We start from the raw sequence: 18,321 nt of genomic DNA on the forward strand, positions 1-18,321 counted from the left end.
GTATGTTCTTACAGTGATTAAATCCTACAGTGTCTTTCAGCTTTTATTGGTTCATATGTTGGCAGCCCCCAAGAAGAGTGGAGAAGATGGTCTCCAAGTGTGGCTGTGATCTGGTCTGATGGATGGCTACCAGATGCCTGTCTGGTGACCTCAAATCTTTTCCTTGCCTGATCTCAGAGTACAGCATACTAAGACTGTGTTTGAGGAGATGGACTTTGGCTCCAAAGTAGCAAAGCATCTCTCCTGAAAGGCTGTAGAGGAAGACACATGATGCTCTTCTTTGCAAACCTAGTTCCATTGCCTGGTTCCTGCCTGTTTGTGCCCTGGCAGCTGTGCAGCATGGTGCGGGCCGTGGCAGGAGCTGGCTGCTGGGTGCTGAGCAGTTATGCTGGCTGCACACAGTAGCTGGGCAGAGGTTGCAGGAGCAGTGCTGTGTTGCTGAGGGACTGCTATTTCTAGATGCCGCTCTGACTTCACTGCACTGTTTAACTCCGAGTTCTGCTTCTGGCTCGCTCTCTGCGAGCCTTCCCTGGGGGTACAGTGGTTTGTAAACACGTCTGCATCACCCTGGAGTTAACACAGGCAGTACAACCAGTAAATCCACCTTTTTGCACGGATGATTCCATTTTAATTTTTTACACTTTGTTGTTGAAGAAATGCTCTGGTTTCTTAAAACTAAGAAGTTGTGGGTCTTTAAGAGTTACTAGGAAGCCTAAGCAATTGGAGTGCTATGGAGTGCGTCATGTATTCTGCATGTGGTAAGAGGATTAGGGATGTGCATGGTATATAGAAGTAATTTATTGAACTTTCCAGCCACTTGGCTATTCCGAGTACAGATGTTCAGACAGCCAGTGGCACTGACCATTTCTAAGGGCAGGCAGAACAAGGATGGAAAAAGGTGGTCTGACAAGAGGGGCAGGAGTAAGAGAGCGAAAAGAAAATATAAAGTGCACAAAGTGATACTGAGCATGCGTAAAGGAGCCCTGGCCCTAGCAAGGATTGCAAATACATGACATCCACTTGCATCTTCTCAGCTGTACTAAGAAAATATTTAGACTTTCATCTGTTCCTAAGACTAATGCACCAGCAAGGAACATGTGGTTTGTAACTGCTTGTCCCAAGGTTTTTGAGGGTGTTGGGGAGGAACATGGAGAATATAAAGTGGGAAAATTACAGATCTAAAAGCAGCTGTGTAAATGCCAGATGTGTTATGATCTTCTCTGGTAGAGATGGTGCAGCCTTCAAATGAGGGTGCCTGTGACTGAAGTGTTTATTTATTTTATTATTATTATCTCTAAAGTTGCCTCCCCAGTCTGGGGTGAGAACAGCAGAGAAACCTTGCCTTACTGGGCAGTTTGTGAAGCTCACCTAGAAATGCATGGGCATGCTTTCCTACAGAGAGCAGTAAAATCCAAGGTAGGCTGGTACAGCCCAAAGGAAGCAGGTTTGGAAAAATAGTCTGAATATCATCCCCATGGAGCTCCTGGCACCAACCTCCTTGGATAGATTTTGGTTTTGAGCTCTTTTAGCTGGACTGCAGCAAGAGTGCCCTGCCAGTCACCCTCTCCCAAGTGGGTGCAGCAGTAGGTGCTTAGTTTTGTTCATGGGGAGTAGCATTGACGGCTTTGGGGACTATGTGCTTACCCTAACAACTATTCTCTGTCTTCTCCAGGAAGAGGCTGTAGCTGCCAGAAAGCAATTGCAGAGACCAGTACTGTAGCTACCTTAGCTCATGTGGGATGGAGATGAATCATTGGGAGGTTCTGTACTGAAATGAATGTTTGTGCATGAAAAGGTTGTTTCTAACGCTTTACTGAACTGACTGGATTTCCAGTTGATTTTTTTTCTTTAAATAATCAATTTTTGAACAAAGCAGAAAACCATTTCCTCATGAGACTTGCTCAAAAACAAGAGGTTCATTTTTCTGAGGCATATGTGCGTTGCATGTAAATGCAGGAGTTGACGTGAAGGCTTTCAGCATCTCATTAGTTGGGTCGCTTGCTTATTGACTTTTATTTACAAAGGAGAAATTAAATGTCCTGATGATTTGCCTGGAAAACATACTAGGCTATTTTCCCTTCTTCAAACACAAAATCCCTCCCTTTGGAGGCAGGGTCCTGGCATCAAATACTGCTAATGCTTATACAGGTGGATTTTTATTTTATATTGCTGGAAAGGAGCAACTTGCATGCAGGTAATGGTATTTGTGAACAGTTTGTACTAGAACAGACCTGAAGCCCAGAAGAGAAAGATGTGAGGGTGGATTGCATCTGCAAAAGTTGCTAGTGTGGGCCCCCCACCATGGGACCATCCCAAAGCAGCCTTCTGGGATTTAGCTATGAGGGTCACCCTGCTGGTAATGGAAGTTGTGCTGACATAAAACTATCCATGCTGCTTTGTAGAGTTATTTCATAAATGCGCACAGCTGTGTGCATACAGCCAGGGATGTAACTGCTCTGTGATCTACCAAAAGCTGTATTACAGATGATGTATGAAGTCAGCATGTTGATGGTTGTCTCTAACCTGCTAGATATGCTTAGTGTCAGCTGGACTGCCAGGAGCAGCCAATCTGCTCTGATGGTTGAGTGCAAGAAAATGTTAATATAAAACTGCAGTGGCAAAAGAAAGTGCAGTGGACTATTGCCATGGAAGCTGCTGCAGCAGGAATTCCCCTGATGAGGGACAAACGTGTTTGGTCCCACAGCCAAATGAATAATGTGCAAAGGATTATGTAAGCTGACACTATATGGTACTGTTTCAGCATTGACTCTGCCGCTTGAAGGTGTTTGGCTTTTTAAAATTATTTTAAACATAAGACCTTGTACCAGTGTTTGGAAGGTTCTGTTGGATGTTCATAATGCTGATTGGTAGGTTGTAAGATCTGACCACAGAAATTAGGTAAGTATATAATTAAAGGTGTCAGCATTACCTGCAGTGGCCTTTTTATTCTTTCTATTTCACTTGTCACAGCTTGAAGGCTTTGTAGCTTTAAAACATATTGGTAAACACAAAGAAATACTCTCTTAACTAAATGTTTTGTGACTGTGGCTTAAATCTACAAGCCGCACTTCCATGGAAGACTGCCACAACATCTTTCACATGTTCTCATTCTCAGACCAGTGCTATTGTGACACAGCATACATTTTGTCAATGGGAAGGGCGTAAGACCTGTCTGCTTGGTCCCCTGAAGGTGCCCAGAAATTTAACTATTTTCATACGGTGTCTTATCACATGTGGTAACCTGTTGAGTGACAGCCAAAATCCTTTACCCTTGGCATCCCAGTCTTGTTCTTGGTGCCCCACTGAAGTTCTTCACCTCATCCAGGGTGAACTGCCAGCTAGCGCACAGCTGCGTGGGGCAGGGAGAATGGGTAGGGCACCTTGGTTATCACCCTGGGCCTTGGGAGGCCACCGTCACATCGAGTGGGAAGGACGTCGCGTATTGGGTGGGAACAGGTACATTACTTGTCCCTGACCTATGCTAGGTTGACAGGCTAGACTTGACCCTCAAGGGTTTTGCTATTAATGCTGAAGAAAGTGAGATGAGAATCTGGATCCAGTGCATAGCAGGGAAACAAGCTGAATTGCAGGAAGTTCTTTAGTTCACTAAATACTTTGCTAAATTTTACCATTTAGTTTAAATTTTACTGTTTGGTTTACTAAATAAATTCTTTCTTTATTTAACTTGCCATAGCTCAGCACTGTCTGGTGTGGAGGCCCAGGGACTCTTTTGACCAGACTCAGCACAGAGCAGCTGTGCACTGGTTTTCAGTCCTTTTTTCATTTGTCCTTGGGTCACTTTTAGACCCAGCTCTTAATTCTCTCTATGGACAGAAGTCAGAGTGCAACCTGTGGATTGCTTTGCTGTTGACGCTGTGAGGAAAACAATCCTTTTTAATTCTGGGGAGGGAAGAGAAACTGCTCTTTCATGGAAGCTGCTTGGAACAATTTTTGTGACTATGGTTATTACCTGCAGACGTGGAGTCATTGTCAAATGCTTACTTACAGAGCTTGGAAAAGTCAAATCACACTTTGCTATATAGCTTGGAATAAACTTAACTGATAACAAATGTAGAGCAAAAGTGCATGCTACTGAGCGCCCAGGCAAGGGTGAAAAGTAAGTTTCTGGGGGAAGGTGACCTAGTAAAAACTAACCCAGAAGCATGGGCTGCTGAGAGAGCCCTTACGGTCTAAGAGGAGAAGCATCTTTGGAAGGACTATGTCCAGTTTCTTCTCTCTCATCTAAGAAAACCAATATAGTGCCTTTTTGAGGATTGGTGGTTTTTCTTATTTATTGCATGCTCGTAGGTTGGCTTTGAGCTCCAAGCGACTCCACAGTATGGATCATGTTTTGATCATTTATATAGAATTCTTGTGCTAGGTGGCCCTAAAGGAAAGTAAGATTCATCTACCAAAATAACAAATGCAAACATCTTCTTGCCCTAAAATATTGGTCAGAATTGCAGCTGGTATAAATTAGGATCACTCCTTTGACTTGACAGAATAGACTTGTCACTGAAGCTTTGATTACTTTTTTTAATGAAGATGAACGAAATACTTGCAGCATAATATCCTGCATTAAAGACTTGGATTCTTGCTGCCCAGTTCCTACAGGAGAGCAGTATCTGAAATAAACTGGAATAAAACACAGAAGAGAACTGTTACATGCACTTACTTCAAGCTGTCTTGACAGGCTTGTCATAAGGCCGTCAAACTGGCTATGGTTTGAGGTACATTTCTTCCAGACCATTAAGAATAGAGCTGATATGAAAACTGATTTTCTGGCAAGCCAGATAAAGTCCAGTGCTTCCAAAACTTACGTGAGGGAACTTAGTGTGAAAGCGAAAGTCTGAAAAATCTCACTTGGGAAATATTAAAACATTGGTTTTGTTGCAATTTTTTTCAGCTCTTTGTATTGGTCTCTACTCATTGAGAAAAATTGTTTAAACTGTCTGTCATATTACATCAATTGACACTTTGCATGAAAACATCATGATTTTTTTGATGAATGTGTATTTTCTGACAGAAGTCTTCCATCAGCATTTTTTGATGTTCTCTAAATGAGACCCAAAAATCATGTTGTGTACTTTTGAAAAGATAACTTCCCAGTAATATAAAACAGTCTCTAACTGCTTGGACTTAGGAAGAAGAAATTAATTGCCTTTTCAAACCGTGGTCATTGAAAGCTGTGCCATATGGCAGAGGAGAAAATACTTCCCAATTGCCAGAAAATAACAGGTTCTGGATAGATTTTTCTTGGGTATGTGTTTGTATATAATACACCTAAATGTGCTATCCTCATGCATGACTATGAATTGTTAGATTTTTGCTCAAAGAGGATAATAAAATTACTTCTAAATTCTTAAACTGATGCTTCTACTACTCCTGTGCCTGATCCAGGAATATTGAGGTCTGTGCAGTGGCTAATGAAGTTAAATTAATTTCAAAGTCAACCCTGGATTAGTTCTCTACAAGGTTTGTTTCCAAACCATGCAATCTCGCTTGGCATACGTATGTTTATACCTGGGTCTATCAAGGTAATGGGATATTTTATCATGAACCTCAGCTACGCTTTGAATGAGAGCACTAAGTCTTTTGCACAGCAGAGCAAAAGGAGAATTTTCTTCCACTGCATTTTCTTCTTACATATCTGATTTATCCTGCCCAAAATTACAATGCTTTTGACCTCCTTAAGATTTGTATGTTATGTTGTAAGCACTGATAGATTACAGTAGGTTTTGAAACTTTCCATCTTTTATTCTGAGTCTGTGAACTCTGAGCTACTAAATAACAGATCGGTAATCAGAACAGGAAAAATGGAAAAGGGTAAAAAAAAAATCTATTAACAACGTGCACTCAAATTAGTCCTGCAAACCAGTTAAGTAAAGAAAAAGCAGTTAATTCACCTGGAGTTCCTATTTTTCTTGAAGTCCTGCTCAGTAAGGAAAGCTAGAAACACTGGTGGGATTGGAGCAGAGGGAAGAATAGGACTGGTGGGGAGGCACCCAAGAGAGAAGACAAGAGGTTGTAGGAGGATGCGCAGGGGCTGCCTGAAGGATGGTCACACAGAAGTTTCACGTAAATCTTTCTGGTTTTTCTGCAATGTGTATGTTTGCTGAGAAGTTCAGCATGCAGCCTGCTCTCTTGCTAGGCGGCGGACCCAGCGAGGCTGCTGCAGTTTGCCCTGAGCTGAGTTGAGCCAAAATGGGCCTGCAATGCGTGCAGTCTGAGGGCGAGGTGCCAGCCTCTGCTCCACAATCCTATCTCCAGTACGGAAACAAAAATGGCTTTCCCTGCTTAGCTTCTCCATTTATTTTGAGTCTATTCTTACAGTTTAAATAGCTGTGGCTCTGGGGGAGACATTATCCCTGAGTGCAAAACAGAAAATGGGACCAACCTGGTCAAAATAGGATCTAGTAACAGTAATGACTTGCAAGGTGATTGCTGCTGATTGCACATGCAAGTCTTCGCTGGTAGACAGGGTGGAAAGGAAGAAGGAGAGTTTGTGTGTGCATGTTGTATCGTAACAGAGGAAGTCTATGTTATTTTCCATATTCTGCAAAGTCACTTAAAGCAAGCCCAAAGTGCTAGTGCTGGCGTGTGTGCTGCCCAGCCAGAAGTTACTCAGTAAAGCTCTGTCCCCACCCTGGGTGTGCACAGACCACTGGGTCTAGCTGGATGTGTGGAAACTCCAAGAGTGCTTTTGTGCTCTGACCCTATAACTTATATTGGAAATCTTGATTGGTTTTTAAAGCAAAAAACCCTACATAAATACATATATTCTCCATGCACAACTTTAGGGCAGAGGAGAGAGAAAAATCTGAATTTGACATACAGTCATAATTGGGTATTCATTCTGAGGATGGAAGACTAGGCAAAGCTACTATTTTATTTGACTGAGTAAAGCTTTGAAAGGTAAACAGTGCATGTATGGAACACTGAACTTTTTTCATATCAGTATTTTCTGGGTAAGTGCCATTTAAGTCAATGTAAAAATCCTTAAAAAGTGCAAATTCACTATTTAGGTTTCTTATGCTGTTGGCTTTATATATGGGATATATTTGTGTACTTAGGTAGAAAGTCATATTTAAATAATTTATTTTAGGCTAGTCATTAACTATGCAAAACCCAATTCATGTTAAAAATTCAGTTCTCTTCCTACAGAAATTCAATGTCATTCTTGTTTTATTGCATATCAGTAAATTATGAATCAATTGCGCTCACTTTGGCAATAAAAGCTGGTTTTTAAGACAATGAGATTATACAGGGGCTTTCAGAATTATATTTAGTCAACAATTAGGTTGATGTTTGAGTCAGAAAGTGATTCAGCTCACTTTTTTAGAGCTGTGTGGGTTCTGCCTGGCCAGTGAGCTACAAATCTTGCATATTTATTTCAAGAAGGAGAGCAGATAGGAGATTTTGTGTGGCTGGAACAGGACTGCTGGGTAAGAAAGGATTGTCCTATCCAGTATACCTGGCAGTTTTCCGTAATCACTTTTCAAGGTAAACTTGTGCAGCTACTGAAAATTTAATTACATCAAAAATACCTTTTTGTGCTTCTGACTGCTCTTGACTTCCTAAAGATGGAGTCCAGCACATACTTATTGTCCATATCCACCTGTCTCAAGACCAACATATTTCACTTCATAAGACTTAATGCTCTATGAATGCATTGTTTGCTGTAGGCAAGATTTAAAATGTTACCCCTTCTGAAGGCAAGAATTTAAAAACTACCTGTATGCTCTACCTGGAAGATTGCCTGGGCACTGGAGCTGAATTCAATAGCTGCTCAAGATTTCATGTATAACTAGGAATACACTCTGTGCAATGTGTTATCAGAAAGCCATATCTACTGCAGAATGTCAAAACTTGATTAAATTGTGGGGAAGAAGGAAGTGATGTAATATAAGTCATTGTCATGGTTTAATGCCAGCCAGCAACTAAGCCCCACGCAGCCGCTCGCTCACTCTCCTCACAGTGGGATGGGCAGAGAATCAGAAGAGTAAAAGTGAGAAAACTCATGGGCTGAGATAAAGACAGTTTAAGAGGTAAAGCAAAAGCTGCACACGCAAGCAAAGCAAACCAAGGAATTCATTCACCGCTTCCCATCAGCAGGCAGGTGTTCAGCCATCTCCAGGAAAGCAGGGCTCCATCACGCATTACGGTTACTTGGGAAGATAAACACCATCACTCCAAACATCCCCCCCTTCCTTCTTCTTCCCCCAGCTTTATATGCTGAGCATGATGTCATATGGTATGGAATACCCCATTGGTCAGTTTGGGTCAGCTGTCCTGGCTGTGCTCCCTCCCAGCTTCTTGTGCACCTGGCAGAGCATGGGAAGCTGAAAAGTCCTTGACCAGTGTAAACACTACTTAGCAACAACTAAAACCACTAAAACATCAGTGTGTTATCAACATTATTCTCATACTAAATCCAAAACACAGCACTATACCAGTTATTAGGAAAAAAATTAGCTCTATCCCAGCTGAAACCAGGACAGTCATTCATACAGAATCATTTGTAGAGCATTTTATGTCAGCTGTAACAGTGTAGCGGGTGCTAGCACAATATAAATCTCCTGATCAAAAGAAGAGAACTCTTGTTAAGAGGCTTTATTATTGCAATAGCAATTAAGGTTAAGTAAATATATCTATTCTAGCCCCATAGTTTTCACTTGATAATGAAAACCTTTTATCATTTAAGCTGAAATTTTCTGCTCTGTCCTTACCAGAACATGGTTTGTGTGGGGCTCTTTACTCTGGTCTTGCTATGTAGAGGAATGTGCTTTCAACTGAACTGTTTCACTTCCAGTTTCTCAATCTCACAAATTAAAATTGGAAAGTAATCTTTAAATACAGGTTTCTTTCCCCACTGTGCTTCGGAAAAAAAATCCACTTTTGTTTGCTTTTTTTGCATTCTTTGCAATCTGAAGGTTCACTGTTTCAATGTCTTGCTGCTATTTTTGCTGCCCTTCTAATAGCTTGAGTTCACCAGAGTGCACCCAAACATTAAGGCTTAAGAGCAAGTCCAACCACGGTATTTGTGTAGTTCCTCATAGTACTGTTTCATGAAAAATCTCTGCAAGCTGTAGTTGTTGCTGTGACTAAGGATGTGAGCTGAGATACAGGGGTACTGGAGAATGCGACCTGACCAACATGGTAGTGGATCTTTGCAGAGCCAGATTGTAGAACGGCAAATCTTATGCTCTGATTCAGCTGGGAGAGCTGATGCTGCGACCCAAACAGCCATGTAGTGCAAGGAGGACTCACTCTTGTTAGGCAGAACTTCAAATTAGAAGCTGTGTGCCTCCTGCTTTTGATCAGGAAGAGTGTTTTTCAGACAGTCCCAGGGCTGAAGGCTGTTAAACTAAGGCGCAGTATTTATTGGATCCAACTCTTTGTTTGGGGTTACAATCATGACACTATCTTTTGTACAGGGATGTAGAACTACTCTCAAGCACTGCCCTGTCCATTTGTCTGTGCTGCCCCTCTCAGGTGTATTGATTTTCACTGCTTCTGTAGGAGAACAGAGAATGTCCCTGTCTCCATAGCCCTTACCTGGTGACTACAGCACTGCCACAGGGTGGGAGCATGAAAAACACTACTTTTAAAATGGAGCTTAATTAGCTTATGGAATGGATTAGAGGAGAGAGGGCTGTAAGGGCTGGTGTCAGCGTCCCTGGTATTGCAGGCTCGATGTTCCTAATTCGGCTTAATGTAATCTGGTGCCTGACTGGATAACCTTGTTACACTGATACAGTGCTGCCAACTCTTAGAGCCTCCCTTTTCTTTTTTTTTTCCCCCTCTTCTTGTGGAATAGTTGAAACTGGCAGAGAAGATGCAAGATCAGTGAAAAGCTAGAGCAATGACAGCATTGGACTGCAAGGCTTATTACATTATGGGAGGAAGAGGACCAGCGTATGCATTGTAATGCTAAAAATATTCCCCGTGACATGGGACAGTAACACCAGCCGCATGGTGTCTTTGACTTGTTCTGGTAACATGCTCTCCTGAGGATGTCAGAGTTCAGGATAAGGCTCCAATGTGGTGGCAGACTCCAAAGCGCATAGACATGATCTGCATGGCTCTGTGTGTGGAGCAGAAGCAGATTTGAAAGTCACAGGATTAATGACAATGGGCAGGAACTGGAGGTGCAAAAGAAAATGTGTGATCGGGTTCTAGTGCCCAGGAACCATGTCAGCTGGGATGGGGGCAGCACTCTCTCTCTGGAGGACTCGGACACCTTCCTTCTGGGCTCTTTTGAGGAAGGCACTGCTTTGACAAGCATATGGACAAATAAAAGACTATCCAGAAAAAGTCCAAAACAGCTGCTGAGGGTAAAAGGTACAGATAGTGTATAAGTGGAAAAATTAATTGCATGCTGCCTCACAGACCTGCGTGCTACAAACTAATGAGTGTGCAGAGCAGAGGAAGAAACTATTCAGAGTGTATTGTATTTGTATCATATAAGAGGAAGACAGAGAATATAGGGGGAAGTTTCCTGATGAGATTTGTCAGACCATGGGTGCACTTTCAAAGGAATTAACTGACATGTCATCACTTTGGCCTTGTTTTCCTGCTTTAGGAAAGTTAATCCTGCTTTAAATTGCTGGTGTTGGACATGCCTTGTGATGACCTGGAGTGAGCTTATCTTCTCTTCTTGCTTTTGGCCTAGGTCCAACGCGAAAAATGCCCCTGACTGCCAGTGCCATGGACTTTTTTCAACTCTTTGTCCCTGACAACGTGCTAAAGAATATGGTGGTCCAAACCAACATGTATGCCAAGAAGTACCAGGAGAGGTTCGGTAGTGACGATGCCTGGATTGACGTCACCTTGACAGAAATGAAGGCCTTCTTAGGCTACATGATATCAACCAGCATCCACCACTGTGAGTCCGTTCTCAGCATCTGGAGCAGCGGCTTCTACAGCAACAAGAGCATTGCACTTATCATGACACAATCACGGTTTGAGAAGATCCTGAAGTACTTCCACATTGTGGCCTTCCGCTCTAGCCAGACAACACATGGCCTCTACAAAATCCAGCCTTTTCTGGACTCTCTGCAGAATGGCTTTGACTCCGCTTTTAGACCTTCGCAAGCCCAGGTAAGAGTTAACCTGTTGGCAGGGAACATCTAGCCTATGTGCTCTAGGTTGTCTCGCTATGACTGAAAGCGCAGAGCACAGCTGCCTGAAGAAAGAGCTGGGGCTTCACAGTGTGAAGCCATGCTGTGGTGCCTCTATGAAACATGAGAGAAAGCAGCACTGCCCTATGCGAGTGCTCAGCAATGTCTGACTTACAGCTCTGCAGTGCAGGTACCTGGCATGTTTCAATAGGAAGGATGCTCTCCGAGCAGTGGCTGTTTGCTTTAGTGGTCTAAACAAGCCTGGAGACTTCTCAGAGAGGTTGGCACCGCTAGGTTTTGCTGTCCTGAGGATGGGAGGTTGCAGGTTGCTCCTGTGAGGGAGAGTAGAAAGGACAGAGCTTGTGCAGCTGGGCTGGAGGGAAAACCTGTAGCTGCTCCTGCTACAGGCTGAGGGTTGGATGCAGGAGCTGAGTTTGCTAGGAGTGACCGTCCCTGACCTTAGCAGTAGGTGTTTGCCATATGGTCCAGCAGCAGAGCTATCTCCTCACGACGAGGCACAGGGAAAATAAGCAGGGGGGCATGTGCCTTTGTCAGCTGCCCTCAGCAGCGCTGCCTGTGCCTTGTGCCAGTCCTGGTTTTTAATGATGGGTGATGCTCCTATGGAAAAACTTATTGATGTGTGGATTTGCAACCAAAGTGCCAGTGGACTGGAAATATTTCTAGACTACCAGGAACAAAAGTAAACAGGACTCCAATGAATTTTCATTTCCAGATACAATTAGGGGTACAGCAGAATGCCATTCTGTAGGGACACTGCTCCATAGACTGGGCAGACAGAATGTAAAGAACTAAATATAAAAACATGTAGCTGGTGGTTGTCTCACTACAGCTGTACAGTTGAACAATTTCTTTTTTTTAAAAGTGCAAAGAAATCTTTTCTTAATATTCATCATACGCTATTTAAACTTTGTTCCAGTATAAATGATCTTCTTTTGGAGCTGTTGCTACTGGTCACATTCAGAAGTCTGGAAAGAAAAAGGAATAAGCATGAAATATGTTACTGCTTGAAATAACTTTTCAATCAACTCTCTGTTTTCAGAATATAAAGATTTCACCTAAACATTTGGAAAGGGTGTTGTGTCCATCATCCTCTTTTTCTTCCTGTTTCCCCTCTGGAGCATCACATTTTTGCCCACTGCACAAAATTAATGAAGACATAGATGCATCACATCCATTGAAGTGTGCCTAAAATAAATTGGGAGTGATTACAGTTTTTTTCGATTTTATAGACAACAAAAATCATACCTGTATAATTCAGGACAACACAGCTGTCTAAAAAGCTGTTACGGTAGAGAAGGGAGGAGGGAGGAGTGTTCTCACTAGGCCATGCCGGCAAGGTGCATTTCCGTCAGGACAAAACAGGCAGTGGGAGACACGGTATTATTGGGACCGAGCTCTCATTAAGATATGAAATCTAATCCTTATGGCCACTGACTTCAATGGGCGGAAGATAAAGGCTTCAGAAATGTGATCACTGTGTCTAATGTAAATGCTTATAATGGTGTGCTGTGGGACATGCTATGAGTGCAAATCCATTAAAGGATAAAATTTGATTTGCATTTATATCCCTTCTCCCTTCCCCCCTCCCGAGCAAGGTTTGAGAACTGAATTGACAAAATCATAGTGTTCTATTTGCAGTGGAAAAACATCTAAATCTCCACAAGCAAAATGTATGCTTGTGCTGAGCTTGGTAAGGAGATGCTACTTTAGAAAAAAAAGGGGGAAGAAGTAGTGACAGCCCAGTTCTCTTCCTTCCCCCTCCACTTCTCTGCTCCCTTGTCAGTGTTTACGTCAGTGATTTCTATACAGCATGTTTCAGTGATATTGAGCGGAACAAAAAGCACTAAAATACAGCTTCAAAAATAACTTTGTGAGAAAGAAAAAGGTTTTGAATCTGTTGTTAAAAATACTCTAGTGTAGCACCGGTAGCCTACTGGGGGATGTTCCAGGCCTCCTCCCGAAAGGAGCATTGTGCCTAACGTCCTCCTGGGTGCCATCAGGCAGGGCTGCACACTGCCTGTCTCAAGAGACGTGGACCCCATCTGCTCAAAACAGCAGGAAAGACCTCTCCCTGGAAATTGTCTTGAGTGCAGATTAGCAGACTGCAGTAAACATCAAACCCAGAATGTCAGGCCCAGTGAGAAATAATAGAAATAATTAATAAAAAGAGAGAAATAATAGAAATAATTAAAAATAATAACCTAGTTGCACAGAAACAAAGGGAAAGGGAGGGCTAAGGAGAATCTCCATCCTTTATTGGATGTGGGGGGAAACATAGTGACAAAGGATGAGGAAAAGGCTGAGGTACTTAATGCCTTCTTTGCCTCAGTCTTTAATAGTAAGAGCAGTTGTTCTCCAGGTACCCAGCCCCCTGAGCTGGAAGATAGGGACAGGGAGCAGAACGAAGCCCCCATAATCCAAGGGGAAATGGTTAGTGACCTGCTGCACCACTTAGACACACACAAGTCTATGGGATCGGATGGGATCCACCCAAGGGTACTGAGGGAGCTGGTGGAAGCGCTCACCAAGCCACTTCCCATCATGTATCAGCAATCCTGGCTAAGCGGGGAGGTCCCAGTTGACTGGAAGTTAGTAAATGTGATGCCCACCTACAAGAAGGGCTGGAAGGAGGATCTGGGAAACTAAGGGCCTGTTAGTCTGACCTCGGTACCAGGGAAGGTTATGGAGCAGATCATCTTGAGTGCCATCGTGCAGCACGTACAGGACAAGCAGGTGATCAAGCCCAGTCAGCATGAAAGAGAGGTCCTGCTTGACTAACTTCATCTCCTTCTATGACAAGGTGACCCGCATAGTGGAGAGGGAGAGGCTGTAGATGTTGTCTACCTAGACTTTGACACTGTTTCCCACAGCATTCTCCTGGAGAAACTGGCTGCTCATGGCTTGGATGGGCGTACTCTTTGCTGGGTGAAAAACTGGCTGGATGGCCAGGTCCAAAGAGTTGTGGTGAATGGAGTTAAATCCAGTTGGTGGCCAGTCACAAGTGGTGTCCCCCAGGGCTCAGTATTGGGGCCAGTTCTGTTTAATATCTTTTATCAATGATCTGAATGAGGAGATCGAGTGCACCCTCAGTAAGTTTGCAGATGACACCAAGCTGGGCAGGAGTGTTGATCTGCTGGACGGTAGGAAGGCTCTGCAGAGGGACCTGGACAGGCTGGATCCATGGGCTGAGGCCAATTGTATGAAGTTCAACAAGGCCAAGTGCCGGGTCCTGCACTTTGGCCACAACAACCCCATGCAACGCTACAGGCTTGGGGAAGAGTGGCTGGAAAGAGGAAAAGGACCTGGGGGTGCTGATTGACAGCCGTCTGAACGTGAGCTGGCAGTGTGCCCAGGTGGCCAAGAAGGCCAACGGCATCCTGGCCTGTATCAGAAATAGTGTGGCCAGCAGGAGTAGGGAGGTGATCGTGCCCCTGTACTCGGCACTGGTGAGGCCTCAAATACTGTGTTCGGTTTTGGGCCCCTCGCTACAGGAAGGACATGGAGGTGCTGGAGCCTGTCCAGAGAAGGGCAACGAAGCTGGGTGAAGGGTCTAGAGAGCAAGTCTTATGAGGAGCAGCTGAGGGAACTGGGGTTGTTTAGCTTGGAGAAAAAGAGGCTCAGGGAAGACGTTATTGTTCTCTACAGCTACCTGACAGGAGGTTGTAGCAAGGTGGGTGTCGGTCTCTTCTCCCAAGTAACAAGCAATAGGACAAGAGGAAATGGCCTCAAGTTGGGCCAGGGGAGGTTTAGATTGGATATTAGGAAAAATTTCTTCACTGAAAGGGTTGTCAAGCTGCCCAGGGAAGTGGTTGAGTCACCACACCTGGAGGTATTTAAAAAACGTGTAGATGAGGCGCTTAGGGACATGGTTTAGGGGTGGACTTGGCAGTGCTAGGTTAACAGTTGGACTTGATGATCTTAACGGTCTTTTCCAACCTAAACAATTCTATGATTCTATGAAAAGACAAGGGGAAAGACCCATTCAGGTGGGCTTTTGGATGTGCTGCCTCTGAAAGCATTTTGGGAAGAGGGACCCAGGTTTCTGTAATCAGTGATACCTGGAATCCCAGGTTCAAAATGGATTTGTTGCTTAAGCTACACCTCTATCTTAAACATGAGACTTGTGGTATCCAGGTGGCTTATGCCTGAGCCACGATCTATGCTCAAGCTTTAGGCTAATGTCTTGTAAGTGGCATCAAGCAGAGGAATGACTTGGGCTCCTTGCTGTTGAATGCAGCAAGGCTGTTTGGGCTTGTAGGTAGACTTGTTACTGACTTTGTTCCTCTGGCAGCGTAGACTCACAGAACACGGGTTAGGAAAATGCCTTGTTTAACTCACCCCTACGGTCAGAGCAGACAGTCTGCACCCAGCAGGCAGTGCAACATCTGCCTTCACAGTTATTTCTTCTACAGATTTGATATTTTCTTTTTGGATAGCTAGAAAAGATTCTTCAAGTGGAATTTCTGTCGGAAAATATTTAGGGTTTTTTCCTCATGTGTAACCCCCCCAAAAAATATGCATGCAAAAATGATACCACAGTTTCTGTGAAAGGAAACAGAGGGAGAGAGAGAACTATGCCAATATACCAAAACAAAGAAAACAATCATCTAGTGAATTATAATTATTTTGCTAAATATACTGAGCAAACAAAAGGAAATAATTACTCTCCAGCTTATGAAGGTATTGAAAGCCCAGAACATTATAATTGTGTATCAGCGGCTCTAACTTCAGTTTCCGAAGTAAAAAAAAAAATGTTCTGACCTAGATTGGATATGAATGACAGGAATATTCTCTGCATCCTATCCCCCCCCAACATCTTCTGTATAAATAACTGCTACCTCTACTTGAGCAACAAGAGGTGGAGTTTTGGGGCTGTTCCTGGAATCAGTGCTTTGCTGCTTAGCTTTGTAGCTGTGCTACTGTCTACAAGTAGAAGCCTGAAGACAGGAAGGATGCCCTGCCTGAGCTCAGGAGATATACTGCAACAAATTCAAGGGTACTCACCTGCCAAGGATATACACTGAATTACAGAAACCAGAGGAGCTCAGGAAAATAACATCATTGCTCAGATATCCTTCTGTGCCTGCTGAGTATTTATATGCTTGTCAGCAGGATGCGACTAGACAGGATTGCTGTCTCTGGCTGACCCTGACTGGCGTAGGAGAGGTCAGGAGCACAACTCTGGGCACTCTCCTCTTCCCTCTCCCTCCAAAGTACCTTCTCTTTGCCATCTTGGAACCAAACAGTTCTGCATCTGCCCAGTGAAACGTCAGCTGGGAACAGTCGGCTTAAGTCCTTACCTCAGGCAGGAGTGAACTCCTTGGCAAAAAGAGAGACGTAACTGCAACCTCTTGCTCCAAGGGCATGGTGCTAAAGTTTGGCCAGTTACTAGGGGGCTTGTTTGTGTTTCACTCCTGGTGGTATCATAGGGTACAGCTAAGCAGTTTCAACATAGTTCTTCCAAACCAGCTCACAACATTAGATGACAGCTTCTCTGAAAACATAGAGGGACAAAACCAGACTGATCAACTCGTAGCTCTATTGTGTCCTCATGATTGAATGTTGATTTGGTATTGGGCATTTCTGACTTACAAGATCTTGCTCGAGTCACACCTCTATATCTCAGTTTTCCTCTCTTCAAAGTTATTCTTTGTGAGGAAGGGTGCTGGTCCCAAACCAGGCCTGTTCTGTCTTAGGGCTTCTGTGAGTGTAAGACGTAAGTATTCAGAGGACGGCGGTCAAGTATAAGACATGGAGTAAGAGAAAGACAGACAGAGGAGCAATAAGAATATTGAATAGCAAGGTAAATTTCTGATGTCCTGTAGCTCTTGGCCAGTTGATGCTCTGGTGAAGCCAGTTTTTAGGGAGATGATGAACCTTTATGGCTGTTTTAAAATTACCTAATGGTAATGGAATGCTGTAAGAACGGATTCTTTTCTTCTTTGAAGAGAGTTGATTCAAGACTGAAGAAATGGGCAGAGGAGCATGAAATCACGGCTCCATCGGAGGTGGGAGTTAACCTTTGAATGATGGCAAAGAGGATCAGTAAAATGTGGATAGGCCACATAGGACTTTGAAAGTGAAGAGAAAGAATCTGTCTGATATATTGGAGAAGAAGAGCTATCAGAGAGAAATAAAGAAAAGTGATGTGGCCAGTGTGATGGACTAGGAGAACAGCTTTCCAGCAGCAATCTGTAGGGCAGGATTGCCTTATGTTGAGGCCAAAAGGAAAACTGTTGCAGGATGGCTGTGGGCTTGGATGAAAACTTGACTGGTGGGTGAATTGTTACTCTAAAATGAGTAACATTTTAGAGCTGTTACTCAGAAAGCATGGAAAATGCAGGCACTGCCTGGCTCAGAAGACCTTGCAATGAGTTGGAGGTAAAGGCTGACATTCAGATTCACTGGCCAGTGAGATCTGCAGCAGGAGGAGAGGGATGTGTGCAATGACCAAAAAAGGAGATGGTAAGGGGTTATCTTAAGGGGAGGGAGATGCTCTCACATGCAGCGTAATAAAATTAGCACTGACAGCTAGATATGCAAGCAGAGATGTCAGATACTAGCAGAGAATTTAGTTTAGACAGGAGAAGCTTTGGAGCAAAGAGGCAGAAGCACAAGCTACTATTGCAGAAGCAATGGCTGAATCGGTGCAGTTACCCAGGAGTCTCTGCAACTGGAGGGTACCCACCAAAAGCCAGAGACAAGGCAAGCTGAGGCAGTTTCTCCAGGAGGCAGATGAAGATTCAGCCTACGTTGGGGATGGCCATGGAGCTAAGAGAAGATGAGCTATCTCAAGGACATGTTGGTTCATTATCTAAGGCAATGGAGTCCAGGAAGTCCAAGTACAAAAGAGTTAGTGGCTCTGGGCTTTGCCTACAAGCCTATTTGGGCTGTGGTGAGAGCAGGATGGGTGGAACTGTGGAGTGGAAAGATCTCTGGAGATGATCTAAAATGGAGAAGAAAGGAAGGCACTCCTGACAGTGGCTAGCTGGTTTTTTTCAGTGAATGAAAGATGTTGTGAGATGGAGCAATTGCTGGAGAGGCAAGACTCCAAGATGGGACTCCAACACTTGGAGTGCATGTACATATTGAGGGGAAACCAAAGAGTGAAAGCTTGGCAAGAAGATCTAGCAGGGATGAGGATGGCTATAAAGAAGAGGAAAAAAAACTCCAATGG

At 43.7% G+C, this 18,321-nt stretch overlaps 1 protein-coding gene across 1 annotated transcript in view; it reads left to right on the plus strand.

Moving 5' to 3' along the window:
- PGBD5 (piggyBac transposable element derived 5) overlaps nt 1–18,321 on the plus strand; it is a 71,883-nt gene that overhangs the window by 22,055 nt on the left and 31,507 nt on the right. Inside the window, exon 2 of the mRNA XM_075148140.1 lies at nt 10,676–11,103. Within this exon, the coding sequence (XP_075004241.1) occupies nt 10,676–11,103 (428 nt within the window). The remainder of the gene's footprint in view (nt 1–10,675; nt 11,104–18,321) is intronic.

This window comes from Calonectris borealis, chromosome 3, assembly GCF_964195595.1.
Source record: "Calonectris borealis chromosome 3, bCalBor7.hap1.2, whole genome shotgun sequence".
NCBI classification, from domain to species: domain Eukaryota; kingdom Metazoa; phylum Chordata; class Aves; order Procellariiformes; family Procellariidae; genus Calonectris; species Calonectris borealis.